Consider the following 16,283-nt stretch of genomic DNA (forward strand, 5'->3'; position numbering starts at 1 on the left):
TACTCTTACGTATTCCGAGATGACACAGGGAGAGAGCTTCGCGGTTTGGGGCATATATGATGTCTTTATTCTGCTCGATGAGAGGCTTACAGGTTGTGCAAAGACATCAACGGCCTAAGACCAAGGTCTTGCCGATTATAACAAACAATGAAGGGTCGAAGACCAGGATCTTGGCTATTACAACAAACAATGCAGTGAATGTACATACACATGTAGTGGTACGGTTTAACATTCTGTGAAAGGAAACTTCAATGCGACAAGGGTGGGATGGTGGGTAAGCGAGAGGCGAGCCCTGCCGTGACTCAGACGGCGGATGTCGCTCAGTGAGGTCGAAGGTCACTTCCTACAGAGAAATTCCACACGATTGCTCTATTAGCAATCCTACCATAATTACTCTTACGTATTCCGAGATGACACAGGGAGAGAGCTTCGCGGTTTGGGGCATATATGATGTCTTTATTCTGCTCGATGAGAGGCTTACAGGTTGTGCAAAGACATCAACGGCCAAGCCGAGCGTAGTGAGGTGGCCCCAAACCGCGTAGCGGAAAATGTGTGAAGAAAGGTGGTATTGTTATTGTAGTAAATTAGAGAGAATATAAAATTCCAGTTCAATTGACAAAGAAACAGTCCAGGACTTGTGAAGATCCGCCTGCAGAACGCCGCTGGGCACTGTCGAACAGCGTAGACTCGGGCCGTAAACAGGTGCGTCGGCGCGGTGAGCCTAACGTAGTACTGCGAAGTGAGGGGTCCTGAGGGTCCTCAGCACACCGCTGGAGCTGGTTTCCTTGTGTTGTCGATGGTGAACAGAAGGAACGCGGAGAAGGAAGTGTCACTCGTGTACGTAGCTGTCGCGCCGCTGATGGAACCCTGATTGTCACGGGAAATCACGGACATCTCGCGAGAACGACCCTAGAATTCGAGAAGATTCGGTGGAACTGTTGGGGTGGGGGGCGGTCGACGTTTGGTCTCCAATAGGACTGTACGTCCCCGATGAGAGAGGGCAAGTCCTTCGTAGCATCTGCAAGGTTGTCTGAGACAGAGTTTCAGTGACGTGATGTTTCGTAGCCCCAGGTAGAGCGAGTTACTGGCTGTCGAAAGCGGCTAGACGGCGCGCCTGGCCATGCATGGCGTGGTGTTCGGACAGCTCGCCCGTCGTGGTGATGCACTTTATCGGCCCGTTCCGTGAGCAATCCAGCGGTCCCAGATCGTCTACTGGTGGAATCGTGTGCCTCAGTAGTTCATACACGCTGTACACTGGGTAGACGCTCTTGATCAGAGCTAAAATTCAGAAATTTTGGACGAAAAGATAAGCGAGAGGCGAGCCCTGCCGTGACTCAGACGGCGGATGTCGCTCAGTGAGGTCGAAGGTCACTTCCTACAGAGAAATTCCACACGATTGCTCTATTAGCAATCCTACCATGTGTGCCATGGCGGGTGCGTCATGCCCGAACATGCCCCTAAGGCCTGTCTCGGCCACAAAGCCCCGCCAAGACCACTAGCCGCAGCTAGATACTCATTTACACCTGAGTTAAGTGAGGAAAGTCGTGTAAAGTGCCTTTCCCAAGGGCACAAGATCGGTGACACTGCAGTCGGATTCGAACCCGCAACCTCTCAGTCTCGAGCCGAATATGCTGCCACTGCGCCACGCGGCCCCACTATGTGGTTACACTATACATACGATAGAGTCGACGTTGCATTCGGTGAAGGCTGTCGTACGACTTTGATGCACTAGAATTTTCGAGAAGACTCGAGAACCCCCCTTTACCACCTTAGGAACAAAGGAAGCTCTTTTTGTAACAAGACAGCTTAAGTTTGCACGTCATATGCATGACTATCTCCAGACATTTAGTGACCGTATGACAATCGCACTACGTATATGAACCGGCACTTAAAAAGCACCATTAGACTTCCATTCCCTTGCATGGGATCATTAGAACACATTTTATCGCCAAGCAAACGATTTGAAATTGGAGAATAACAACGGTAATGGTAGCAGTAATTGGCACGATTGTGGGCTGGCAAATAAAAATGCTTTTAATCATACACATTTCAGTCACTTAGCGTCGTTGTACTAGCATAAAAATCTATATTGGTTGATATTTCTTATACAAGTATTGTTCTTATGCTGTACCCGCTCATGTATCCGCTCATGCTGTAAATGATTATTTCAATGACTATGCCACTCCACGTTAGCATCTCATCGCGATAATTGGTCTCGTGTTTGGCGCATAAACCTAGTTACTGGGAGACTAACGTCTTTCTCAGCCAATTCGTCGTAGACAAAATTTGATTGATTTTGGAATAATTGCCTTTTTAGCTCCGTAATGGTTTTTCAACCTTCACTGTATACAGTGAGTGTGCAAGACAACGTTTGGAATGTTTAGACCTTGTTTAGGGGTTCTGACGTCACTGCAGGAGATTTCGGTAAACACACACACATTAGATATATTTATGAATAAACTCGTCATGATTTCAATTGATATAATCGGTGAAAAATGTATGTATTGAAGAGCAACGTATGACCTCATTTGCGGAACGATATCTACACCATGTCAGGGAATATTAAAAAAATGAAGAATCATGATAGTAGATTTAGTAGTGCCTAAAAAATTTCACACGAAAACTAATTCTAATTTGCGAGCAAAAAATGTCATTAACGACGAAACGATTGCTCATTCCCTATTACACTGCTCTACCTATAATTACCAGTGCTCAGTCCTCCTCGGCAAGCTTTCTGAGATACTTGGACATTAAATTTAGCTGATTTCAGCGCTATAACATTGCTACAAATATGTAAATTTTACGTGGTAGTGCTCTCTATTCCTTTAAAGTTAACTACATATAGCATAATGCTGGCCACACAGGATTACATCATATCTACAAATCTTTTTAAGTTCAGGTACTATTCTCTGCTTTGACTTTCTACCGAGAGGGGTTTTTGACTCACGTACATTATGCATTTTCATGTATGTATTTACTTATTATAGTCCTGTCTAATATATCGTTTTCAACATTTGTATAAGTGGCGGCGCTAAAATAAGTTAAGTACAATTTGAGTCAGCCGTCACTTTGAGTTTGCACCTTTCTTTGTATTTATTTCATGTATTTCTCAATAAGGAAAAGAATTTAAAAAACATAGAGTTACATTTGTGCGACAGCTATGACCATTACCTAGGCATTGTCAGCAACTGGTGGTAGGTACTCGGTAGACACAACGTTGAATTTCATCAACATTATGCTGAAATGCTTAAGAAATATGACTTTTAGTTCCCTAGTAATCACTGATGAATATCAACAGGTTGAAATGTAGCATACAGAATCTGCAGAATAAAAAAACAAATTCAGTCCGATTACGATATCTCTGATACATACTATGCTATTATATGAAAGCTTTGGCAGCCCAACAAGATATACTAGTACGTGAGGGAGTTGTGAGTAAAGTATAAGCTGAGTAAGTCCTTACCTACTTCCTGCACCTGCGGCCTGCTCTGGGTGCCAGATGGGTGCGCTCCGCTGGCTGAATGACCAGAGATCCGCAGCGGTACGGCGTTATTCTCAGCAAATCTGCATAATCGTACAACCTAAAATGGTATGCACTGCGCATGGCATCTGCGCATCCATTTTGTGTCCATTTCAATTGACATTTTCCGACAAGTATTTTGTTGGAAGGGGGAGCTAGGACGTTATCGTGATACATTATTCCATTAACCTTCAAACAGTGACGTCCAAAGAGCTAAATACAAAAGTAAACAAGATGGCCTTGTGGTACAGCTTGTTGACTTAGAATATGTCTATAAAGGTTAGACATCAAGGTTAACAGTATTCAAATGCAATTCAATCTCAACAACGGGATAAAAAATGGAAATTTTTCTTCCAGACGTTTCGAGTGAGATCTATTACTCACTAGAATGAGCTGGCAGAACAATCCAAAACAAGTGCAGCTAGACTAACTAGAAAAAATGGTTGAACATGCCAATTCACTAACTCCTAAGGATCGTATGCAAGCGTCATTCAAATGTAAATCATGTTTTCATAGTTCCCTATGGTAAAGACAATACAATAATAATAACCTCCTTTGTGAAACGGAGTGTTTGTTTGTCAGAACGATGTTTGTCATCAAGATAACTAGAGAACGCATGGATGGATTGTTTCGATATTTGGTATATGTGAATAGGTCTTTGGACGAAGAAGAAATGCTATGAAGCATTTTTTCTTTAATGGCTTCGGACAGTTTTGCAGGGGATGTTTGTACTTGAAAAGTAAGTCGATTACGGTTTTTCTCTCCTCCTGCACCTGAGTGTGGGTATTACGTAATAGTGTTATATGTTGGTGGTGGGCGTGCGGACGCAAGTCAGAAGCGTGCATGTGATGTGGTTTGTGTCAGAAAAACTGGTTCCGTGTTTGTTTGTTTGTTTGTTTATTTATTTGTTCGCACAAAATACATGAATCAATACAGAAAAAGAATGCATAAAAACACTACAGGTGCAGGAGGAGAGAAAAACCGTAATCGACTTATACTAAGCCCTTCTCCTCTACACTCTACAACACAAATGATAGTCAATAATTAAGAAAAAAGCAATTGGGATATGATAATAATGCAAAATAATAGTAAAATGATAATAGAAAAGTAATTTGAGATAAGAAAATAACTGAGACTATTGTAAGGGGCTAGGGTGGTTTATGAGATGGGTCTATGATGTTTTTTACAGAATATTATCAGTGTTAAGATATTTAAGCAGTCGATTGTAAACTAGCCTTTCATACTGTTTTGACATGCTGGGCAAGACTGAAATCGGTCTATAGTTGGGTCTCCCTCCTTGAACATGGGTATAAACTTAGCAATCTTTGTTCCGGTTGGAACATCTACACTTAGTACTGACATGTTAAGAATATGAGTTAGAGGAGTAAGGATGTGGGGAAGGGCTGATCTTAGGGCTTTCGATTTAATTTCGTCATAACCAGCGGCAGAGTCTTTTAAGTTTAAAACAATTTCCTCTACCTCTTTGGTCGTGTTAGAAGGAGACCGCGGCAATCGTTGGAAGTCAGGAGAGAAAAGATTTGAAAATGGATGAGAAAGGTAGGGGAACTTTTAGTGTTAGCGTTAAGGTGAGATGTTAACGTGTTGGGCTTAATCTCTGACATGGGGTCTTAAGCTTCAAGAATTCTACATCCCTTCTGAAATTGGTAAGATTCCCGAACAGCTTAGCTCTCATTTGATACATATATCAACCAAACACCCCAGAGCATCAGTCCCGCAATATCATAGAACTAGTGATTACTTCATCAGCTTACATCACCTACACAAACAACTACTTTGTGGTAAAAAAAATCGATCATTCCCCACACATAGTCAAACGCCATAACAAACTACCTACTAATGCGGCAAAGAAATCCTAAGAAAGAACTGCAACCAGCAGAACTACAGCACTCCATCAAAAGAACTAAGTCCTTTCAAACAGAACAAAAACAAACTTCAACCACCACACGATCAGCTATTTCACGGAGGTCTCCGAACGTTTGTTGTCCTTTGTGATGCAAAGTGGGGTCCCATGTTCTGGAGAGTTCTACGCGGAGTCCTCCCTTCCGGTTTAAGGTGGGGTTGTAGATTCGCTCGTAGATGGCCTCCCTGGCTCCCCGTTTGGACCACCGTGGTACGAATCATTCAACCAGTCTGTCTAGTTATCTGTACGTGTATTGAATTGTTCTGTCAGTTCATTCAAGTGATGCTGAAGAAGAGTGATGGATGTCATTTAAAACGTCCAGAAGTAAATCTCGTTTGTTTATCCCGTTGTAGAGATTGAATTGTATTTAAATATTGACCTAGAAGGACAGGTTCTGAATCCAAATCTCAACGTTGTACCATTGAAAAGGCGTTTTATAGGGATCGTTCATTATTATCTTTGAGCAGTGTTTATTCAATCTATGCTAAACTAAAGTAACATATAATACAATGTACTCCAATACGTACGGTTACAGCAAGTTTACAGTTATAGTATACAGGTCTATGGATAAGGTAATAATACAGAGATCTAAATATATACAGGGAGAGTTGGACTAACCTTGCCTTAGCCCTGTGGGCACCAGACTGACAAATATCTTCGAACACCCTCTATGATTGTTTCCATTGTTACATATATGTACTTCTTACCATGTGGCCTGTACTTGGCCCAGTGGAGCAAAAATATGCAATAAAGGTCTTCATTCTTATTATTGTAATAAACTGCCGCCATAGGTATCAAAGGAGAAGGGGTCAATCTCCCTGGTTGGATATGAGTGAATCAAACCTATACATCTGGTCTTCAAGTTTATTTGTTCGCCACTGTCGATTATAAATCCACTCTTAAGAGCAGCTTAAGAAAGCCGCCAAGGACGCAGAGCATTAAGTACACTATTCATCTGTTTTGTCAGTGCCGGTGGCGGTGGTTGTGATGTGTTGTGCGAACGTGACTAGATGGACAATAACTCACCTCACCTCACCTCACCTCACCGGTCCCATAGCCTCACCGGCCGTAGGTTTTGGTGCAGTGGAGGGGAAATGGCAATTTCTCCGTCCCAAAATAGAGACACTTTCGCAGCCGGTGGTCAATCTCTGCCACTTCCCCACGGTACAGGAAGGTTAGGAGTAAATAATACCATTGAATCGCGGGCTTATTTTAGCGACCTCACCTTGGCCTGTTTTTGAATCGCTCTAAAGCATTATTCAGAACGATGGTATTCCGCTTTTTTGATTGCCTTGCAGTTGCTGGATCAGATAAAGTAATAACGTTTGAACATTCTTGAAGTAAGTTGCCCTGGACAAGGCGTTCGTTGAATGAAAACCATTGAACAGTTTTTAATTAACATGTCAAAAACTTTCGGGCCAGCCAAAAGAAAGGGCATAAGTAGCTGGAACGCAGTGAGAATTTTTGGAACACACTACCAATTGCCAGGAATTGCCAGGAATAGAAAACAATTTTCATTCAGACGGCATTCCGGCTCATTCTTGCTCTCGTGTGAAGGGGGCTTTAATCATACGAGAAGCGGAATCAGCCGGAATGCCATCTGAATGACTTTTCTTCGTACTTTCCTGGGTATTCTCTAAATTCTCACTGCGTTTTTGAATAGTTATTCTTATGGCATTTCGGCACATTTCTTTCTCATAAAGGGGATACATAAGTTCCATTTGGAATTTCCATCCGAATGTGGCGCGAATTTTGCCGGCTGGTTCTGCTTGCTTTTACTCATTTGGTTTCAGTGTGAAGGCCCTATAACTGGAGGATGTTTTCCTCAACGCATTCTCAACTCCGTAAACACACACTTAGTGACTTAAAACTGTGAACCTCCTTCCCAACACCCTGTGAGATAACAACGTTCGGATAAAAAGATATTTGGTTTAAATACTCGGAACAGAGGTCATTAATTTTGACATTATCCAGGCTCACTTGAACATCGACGGTAGTTTGCGTTAACGAGGACGGACGCAAGCTGATTGCATCAAGCAATAAAGTGCAGATAATGGCTTTCCTTTGATTCACCTCAAGCAAGTCTTACACAGATAGCATGTCATAATCAACTGCGTAATAAGCATCGTAACCCATCGTGTTTTCTGGAGCATGATTCCGATTATTAAATGAACACAAATGTACAAAATGAAGCACTAAAGATCAAATTACTTGTATCACAGCAACCGTGTCTTCTCTCCATGAATGCTTTGAAAAGATGCTGCAGTTTATATGATTTAAGCATCTAGATACATTATTTAGCGTTGATGGAACTCTTTGAAGCCTCAGTCCGTGACATGTGTATGTAATAGTTCCCTACATTGAAAGTTATTTGAATAGATAATGATTTTTATACAAGGTAAAATGCTCGAATTCCATTGTCTCTTTCTCTGTGCAAATGGGGCATTGCGTGGTTTATCCAGCGTGTCTTTGGCATGTTAATGGAGGACGGATCCCACTCTTACCCTACCATTTCTCGCACTAATTTGCATTAGAGCTCGATTTCGTTTACGTTTACAATTAGAAGTGAATCAGTTCTGTCGTACAGAGTACTTAGGGCGCGATTTTCACGTTTGCTGCGCATGGTGCACCCAGCATCCACCATATTGGGTCCGGGTAGGTATGGTGCTAAGATGACCAAGCCTACACCACTTCTTCCTCACATAAAGGCTACTCCTTCAGCAAAAAAAATAAGATAACAGCATGCCCAGGGCAGAAGATACAGCCCAGGGTTGCTGTACGAAGACGAATCGCCAGAGGGTCCCCAATCAACCCTGACCTTGATCTTTTCAAGGCCAATTGGAGCACCAAATACCAACACAGTTTATGGAGATATCATTCGTAGCTTGGGAAAATGACAGCTCAGAGACGACGGTATTCTACCGGTTTCGACTTTAATATGTCTTTTTCAAGAATCTACACAGTTTATGGAGGTTATATTTTCACTTAGTGTTTGTGTGTGCGTCTGTCTGTGAACAAGATAACTCAAGAACGGCCTGATGGATTGATTTAATACTTGTGTTGGTGGTTTGTGACAAACACTAGAAAAAATTAGATTTTTGGGTCCCTAGCGGCTTTCCTTGGTACTGCAGCGGAAACTCATGATTTGATATCTCGCGTTCTGAACAAGCTATGGTCGCTATGGTTACGGTGTTTAAGCGTTAGATAGCTCTTTTGCCCCTGAAGAAGTGACGTAGGTGTGGGTCCTCTAACGGCTTGGATTGGGAAAAACAATCCGAAGAGGTAAACTCAAGTAAGGAATAACGGATTTTCATAATTTTTGGCATGAAGATAGCTAGGTGGCCTTTGGGTGGCAGACAGCTTTCAACGTCAGGACAAGGTGGATCAGGTTTGAGCCCCCTAACGTTTAATTTTGAAACTGCAGGGGCGTTTTTGTCAAGATATTCCAAGTAGGATCTATGCAAAAATGGCAAAACAGATAACTGATGAATGATGGGAATTTTATACTTTTGACATTTGTCAATGTTAAACATCACCATGCACAATTATGTAAATATGTAAGTCATTTGCATAGAATTTACAAAAGCTCTAAATATTCAGCTCTAAATATAACAATGGAAAGTTTCGAAGCGTTAAAAACGTTATTAACATTAGAATTTGATTTGATATAATTATGTTATCCCTGGGTCGTGATAACGTTGGAAACGGGTGTTCCGGGCCAATCAATATTTTACGTTATCACAAGGATTTATTTCGAACGCGCTTCATGTATTGGAGTGCCGGATTAGGAAGATGGAAATAAAATTCTTAAATGTTTTGTTTGTTAGAAGACAACTAATTCTATAAACGTAAGCTTCTGACGCTTTTCGCAGTGAAACGTGTGTTTACCTGGGTGGCTGTGACATGAAAAATAGACCCAACACCGGTATACATCATGATATTACCATCAGTCCCAGCCCTCCCGCGGGCGTCTCGGCTATGCGATCAGTGGTTACCAAGGCCTGGCACCCTTTGTGTGATACGGAATATACGGCGCTGTATCCCACAGGGTGGAAGGATGCATAAATGTCCCACTGAGGCCACACCAAGTAAATTTTATGGATGATCTCCGCACGCTCATTAATTTTCGCATTGAAATATTTTTGTCTATATCAGAGACTGTCAACATGACGAGAAAGTACCAAAATGGGAAATATATGTATACTGTTGCCATACATTGTATCATGTATAATTTTCGTGCAATTAAGTTATTCTACAATAATTTTGTTTAACCTGATTGGACTTGCAGAAGTGGCACTGTTAGACGCCCATTTGAGGCATAAGACATGGTCACGGACAAAAAAGATGAAAAAATCACGGTTGGCCAAATCAGACTGTCAAAGTGCCCACGGAAACGTACGGCCCGGTCCGGAACACCCGTATCGAACGTTTTCGCGTCACAGGTATGACATAAAAGTACTTAGCAAATAGTGCTATCAGCGTTTTATCAAGTTAGGAAATAAGTTTGAGATGCCTTTGAAGTAAAAGACAGCAATTTGTAAGGTGTTACAATAGGTTGCCTCGATCGTGGGTAAAGTGAACTGGCGATACCCCACGAAGACTTTTTGCATGTAACGATAAAGAAAGGAAACAAACTGTGTCAATTTGAATGACACATTTATAGAACAGCGCCGTAAGAACTGTATATAGCTAACTAATAGCGGAAAACGTGTTCAGGAGACAAACTGTGTCAATTTGAATGATACATTTATATAAAGGCGCCTTAATAACTTAGCTGTATATTGCTAACTAATAGCAGCAGAAAACGTGTTCAGGAGACAAACTGTGTCAATTTGCATGACTCACTTTTAGAATAGCGCCGTAAGAACTTTATATGGCTAACTAATAGCGGAAAACGTGTTCGGGAGACAAACTGTGTCAATTTGAATGACACATTTATAGAACATCTCCCTTAGAACTTTATATTGCTAATAAGGCTGTACAGCAAGTAAATTTCATTGATGAAATCCTCTACAAACGACAAAAATAGTGAGATAGGGCAACAAAAAAACAGGATGGGTAAAAAAAACAAGATGACTAAATTATGGTTGCCAGCTTGTAAGTGATACCAGTCTCATTATGTTTTTGAAGTCTGCATAGGATACCATCCATAAAATTACTTGCTGTAACCTTAGTGTCAACCTGCCTATTCTATGCTAACTGTTACTATCTATGCATACATGGACATAGATTATGTTTGGAACACTACGATATTGCCAACAAAATATTTGTGGTTTTAGAGTCGCTTTGTCTCAATTCACACATTACTGTTCAAATTTTACCTGCTTTTCGTTGAATTTACTGCCTAGCAAACACCTGGCGTGCTTTGCTCTGTTTTGTTGTACTTTGCCTTTGGATAAGTCCCGAGCTTACCTTGGGTAACGCAGGTAAATGTTAATAAGCAACACGATACATCTGCCGAATATAGAACCCACTTACTGCACTTTATCCACTTTATCACGCTTTTTCCGCTTATATATACTCTAATCTCATACTGTGACATCTCAGCTGTCTAATGTACTATTGTGGGGGGGGGGGGGGGCTATAGCGGTCTGGAACAGCTGAAGCCGGTTTAGTTTCAGACTTTTAATTCGAAGGAGAATAACTCAGATCATCATGATTTGAAGCAGATCATGGTTTTTCGCATGTAGATAGCTTAAGTGATATAAATTGATGGTAATTAGTGGTAATAAGTGGTAAATGACGGAAATTTCGTACTTGTCGTATTAGGAACGAAGTTACATCGAAGGTAACCATCGTTGAATATAAATTATGCAAATGAGGGCATTTTGTGCATAGATGATAAAAAAAGCTATTGCCTTTTTTTAAATTATCGTCTACATCTGTTGTTTGGGTGGTATAGATGATTAGCTAATATATTTCATGCAAATATGCGATATTATTATAATGATTATGATCAAACCGTTATGCATTGAGGGAAGGTATGAGGTCGTGGAAGTCTAGTTTGATATCTAATTAGCGCTCTCGTGAAAGCAAAAACGTTCTATACAATTGTATGCAAGGTCTTTGTATTATTTCATGTATCTCGATTATCCAGACTGCGCCATATTCCCATTTAACATTGAAAATCTTTTACGAGAAACGTAGGAAAAGACAAATCATGTTTCTCAGTCTTAATGAAAAGAATTCAGTAAATGTTCACAATTACAGGTGATCCTCCACCATATACCCGTGATTTGAATGCACTTTCGTTGCGTGGTGCTTAGTGATTTTCGCTCTCCTTTTGGGACCATAAAGGATTGTTTTGAAAATGTGCCCCGAGTCATATTTAAGATTTTACCACGTATATTGTATAATCTACGTCACAAACGACAAGGCTAGGTTTTGCGCTCTGTTTGAACTCTATAATTAGTATCAAATGGGTGATATTTTTCCCAGTGACTAGATGTAAAGTGCAGCGTAACGGCGATGAAAGCCTACAGGGCCGGTAGGTGCCAATTAGGGAATGGAAATCTAACGACATCTGACAAACTGATGACGAGGCGGATTTTCGTGTCATTTCCGGACCCGTGTATATGAAGGTCAGGGCAAAATGCCTTCTCATAGATTTTAATGAGAAAATTCAGTCCATCGTACTTTCGCATACATTCCAATTTATTATATTGTTTTTTAAAACACTCTATATCACAAAATATTGCCTTCCAATGGTCCACAGACTACACAGACAAGTCATATCAAGCATACACCATCATACATTATCAACAGAGACAAAGGAAAAAAAAAATATTTCATCGTGTTTGGGCTAAGAGAGCATTTCCCAATAAGCCTAGTAGTACTATTGTCTAGTATATAGCTATAAGTCGTTATTGATTACAATTCATTGTACCTTGATTGTTATCCATTGTACCTTGTACAACTGTTGAGCAACAAAGTTCATTCATATTTTACTACATCTAAACTACTTATATGGCTAAGAAAGTATTCTGTTCGATATCACAGCACATTCTTGAATTTACTAATGTAATCAAAGTCATGATTCTGGAAAACCAGTCTAACCAGCATAATCTATTTAGACTGCGGTTTCCAGTATACGTGGTACATGCACTTCGCGGGAGGACACGTTTGGAACAGATTTCATCTTGATATGGCCAATCAGTGTTGAGCCAGTTGTAGACAGAGAGGTGCTGTTGGTAATGCCATGGGGACTTTCTATGACAGCGGTGGTGAGTAGGAGCGTGGCCGGTCGCACTGCTCGAGTTGGGCGGTCACCTGCCGTTGCTGTTGTCTGGCTCATCGGAGTTGGCATGTGTGAACGGTCACAGTCGTTCGAAATCCTCCGTGTTTTACTAAGATCAGGTGTCTCCACGTGCAGTTTTGGTTTTTGCCTTCTTCTTTGCTTCCACACGAAAGAACACGTGCACGCGTTGGACGTGCTTGACGTTCTGTTGTTCCAAAACGCAGCCCGAAAACCTTTCCGAAAGTTTCTGTTCAGCAGGGCATAGACGAAGGGGTTAACACACGTGTGAATGAACATAAGCCAGTGGCTGACTGGGAAGGCGTACGCATAGATAGGTCTCTTCTCAACGTCATTCAAGCTTCCGAAGTCTATCAACATTGTCAAGACGTGTAGTGGTAGGAACAAGAGGGTGAAGAGTACAACGACAACAGCCATCATCTTAAACACGCGCACTTTATTTCCCAGGCCAGTCCTGCTTCTGTTCTGTTCACGGTTTCTTTTCGCACTAGATAAGTAGAGCTGTGCGCCTGCTCGGGTGTACAACGCTGCAATGATCAACAGTGGGAAGGCGAAGCACAGCACGAGGAGAGAGGTTGTGTAGGCCCTCCTGTTCTTCCAGGTCTCCCACCCTTCCGAGCATGTCTGGACGTCCCCGTAATCTTTGTACACCATCATTGGAATGATAGGTGACATGATTCCAATGCTCGAAACCCAGATGGCTATAATAGTAACGGCACACACTCTGTTGTTGAGCTTCCCTTCAGTTGGCGCCATCACTGCAAGGTATCTAATATATATGAAAAGACATTAAGTACGTGATGTACATGTAGAAACATATAATGTCACAGCCCCAAGGACGTACAGTCAGTACTTGTTAACGTTTTGTCCAAGTTTGGCCAAAACAAATTTGCCTCTATTATGAAGTCTATGTGGTCAGGAAGGTTGAACTAACGACCACAATTTAATAATACAGTGTGCACTGAAATCAGATTGCCAATACCGTAATATATATATCAAAATGTATTAGGATACTTATGTATTTTCTTTGTATGACTGTATGCATCATTGAATTTTTTTTTGTTTCTGCTATCGCTATGGGCCCATGAAATAAAGAAAGGAATAGAAATGAAGAGAACGCCTCCCTGGTGGCTTGCTATGGTACTGCAATGGAAATTCCAGGTTTGAAATCTCAAGTTCTGGACATGCTACGGTCGTGATTTTTTAGTGGTACATAGCTCTTGGGGTAGAGTGTAAGTGGCGTATGTTTCAGCTCTCTATCGGCTTTTTTTAGAACTTACGAATCCGGTTTAGTTTAAGAATTTGAAGAAGAATAACTCAAGAAGAAATAAACGGATCATCATGACTTTCGGTATGTAAATAGCTTAACTGGTGCTTGATATAATTTGATGGTTATTAGGCAAATTGAAATCTAATGTGCATAATCGATGAGGAAATCGTCTTAACTAACTTTGTTCCATCATAGGACTATGTGATATTTGTAACTGAGAAAAAGAAGAATGTTGATATTATGCATGATTAATGAAAAAATGCTGTAATCCCACTGTGTTAATGAATGGAAATTCTTACTTGTAGCATCTAGAAGTTATATACGGGCTGTGCCTAGTCGGACCAGACTGGACACTTTAGGGTTAAATGGGTAAAAAGAAGCAGTGTTAATTAGAGTTCGGCGAACTCATACCTCCATGAAATATCTAGAGCTTTAGTAAATTTTATGCATATGACTTGAACATTTTCATGATTTATGAACAGTGTTCATCATTGACTAACATACTAATGTCACAAATATAAAATTCCCATCATTAATCATTAAGTGGTTTTGCAATTTTCGCATATATTATGCAAATCAGTTCCTCATTTGCATATTTGGTATCTGCTTATGTTTCACCTATCATAACTTACATTGAATTGTACAATATCCTCATTAATTATGCAAATTCAGTCCTCATTTGCATAACATGTATATCATTATGAACATCTTTGCCTAAGCAACCCGCATGCGCATGCCTAAAATGATTCCTTCATTCCTTTCTGCAGTTATCCTCTTTCGAATGTCTTGACAAAAAGGCCCCTGCAGTTCCAATAATAAATGTTAGGGGACTAAAACTTGCCCCAATTTGTTATGTTGCTCAAAACTATCTACCACTAAAATGTCAAGACCATATCATGTCCGAAACAAGAGATACATTGAAAAACCACTATGATGAATTGTTCTCCTTAATTATGCAAATGAGCTCTTATTTTGCATAATTGATTTTGTTATTTTGTACAACATTGTCTACGGTACCTACATACCAAGCATCATCATGAAAATTCATTGTTCCCTTCTTGAGTTATCCACTTCAGAAGTTTTTGACAAAAATGCCCCTGCTATCCCAAAACTTATGTCACTTCTTCCTAGGCACAGGAGCTATCTAACACTCAAAATTCATGACCATAGCTTGTTCAGAGCACGAGATAGCAAAACCGGAAGTTGCGCTGCAGTACCAAGAGAAGCCGCTAGGGAGCCCAAAATCTAATCATTTTCAGCTTTCATCACACCCCAACAACACACGAAGTATGAAACCAATCCATCCAGCCGTTCCTGAGTTATCTTGTTGACAGACAGACAGACAGACACACAAATGCTAGTGAAAATACAACCTCCATGACACTTCATGGAGGTAAAAATATAACCTCTATGATATTTCGTGGAGGTAATTAAAGGTTTATCCACATGTAAGGTGAGGCATCAATGGTGAGGTACAGACCTGTCTACTGCGATAGCCACTAGAGTGAAGACAGAAGCACACATGGCCACGCCCTGAGCCATGGGCTGCACTTTACACATCACCGCACCGAACATCCAACCTGGGGAGACACGGCATGAGGGCGGAGGTAACACCATCATCAAATGGAGCAAGAAGGAATAGAATTTACTAGTATTCTGTTCACGAACGCAAGAAACGAAAGATTATTCTAGAAGCTTGTTTAAAACAAATGTCTGCGGAGGTAACACCATCATCAAATGGAGCAAGAAGGAATAGAATTTACTAGTATTCTGTTCACGAACGCAAGAAACGAAAGATTATTCTAGAAGCTTGTTTAAAACAAATGTCTGCGGAAGTAACACCATCATCAAATGGAGCAAGAAGGAATAGAATTTACTAGTATTCTGTTCACGAACGCAAGAAACAAAATTTATTCTAGAAGCTTGTTTAAAACAAATGTCTGTGTACTTAAAGCAGCGAACGCATTTACTTAGTCTTTTAAAACAATGTAATAAATTTTAAAAAATAGATAACAAAATAAGATAAAGAGATATCGTTGTCAACGGCTCAAAGATCAGTGAAGGAAACTGAAAACCACTTCCGTTTCAGAGCGATCGAACTAATGTAAAAATTGCCTCCGGACTTAAGGCATCGCAGATATTGTATGTTTCAACTCGCACTCATGTTTCGACTCGCAAGCATACAGAGAGTATTGCCGTATAGCTGTAATGACATTTTCCACTACATCTAGAATCTGTCAATCAGCGTCTACGGAAACCTTTCATTCCCCATGCACTGAAGATCTACTCAGACTAAAAATACCAAAACGGCGCCCGG

At 40.8% G+C, this 16,283-nt stretch overlaps 1 protein-coding gene and 1 long non-coding RNA gene across 2 annotated transcripts; one reads left to right on the forward strand and one right to left on the reverse strand.

The window, feature by feature from the left end:
- Nucleotides 1–579, forward strand: LOC118426641. The gene is made up of 2 exons (XR_004832437.1): nucleotides 1–92; nucleotides 484–579. It is a non-coding gene; the product is annotated as an uncharacterized LOC118426641 (long non-coding RNA).
- Nucleotides 580–12,096: 11,517 nt separating this feature from the next.
- LOC118426385 (neuropeptide FF receptor 2-like) lies at nucleotides 12,097–15,601 on the reverse strand. Its single transcript, XM_035835742.1, has 2 exons — nucleotides 15,447–15,601; nucleotides 12,097–13,465 (listed from the first exon to the last, which is right to left on the reverse strand). The coding sequence occupies exons 1-2, from the start codon at nucleotides 15,584–15,586 to the stop codon at nucleotides 12,511–12,513; spliced, it is 1,095 nt and encodes a 364-aa protein (XP_035691635.1). The 5' UTR covers nucleotides 15,587–15,601; the 3' UTR covers nucleotides 12,097–12,510.
- Nucleotides 15,602–16,283: the final 682 nt, after the last annotated feature.

This window comes from Branchiostoma floridae, chromosome 11 (genome assembly GCF_000003815.2).
Source record: "Branchiostoma floridae strain S238N-H82 chromosome 11, Bfl_VNyyK, whole genome shotgun sequence".
In the NCBI taxonomy this organism is placed as follows: Eukaryota; Metazoa; Chordata; class Leptocardii; order Amphioxiformes; family Branchiostomatidae; genus Branchiostoma; species Branchiostoma floridae.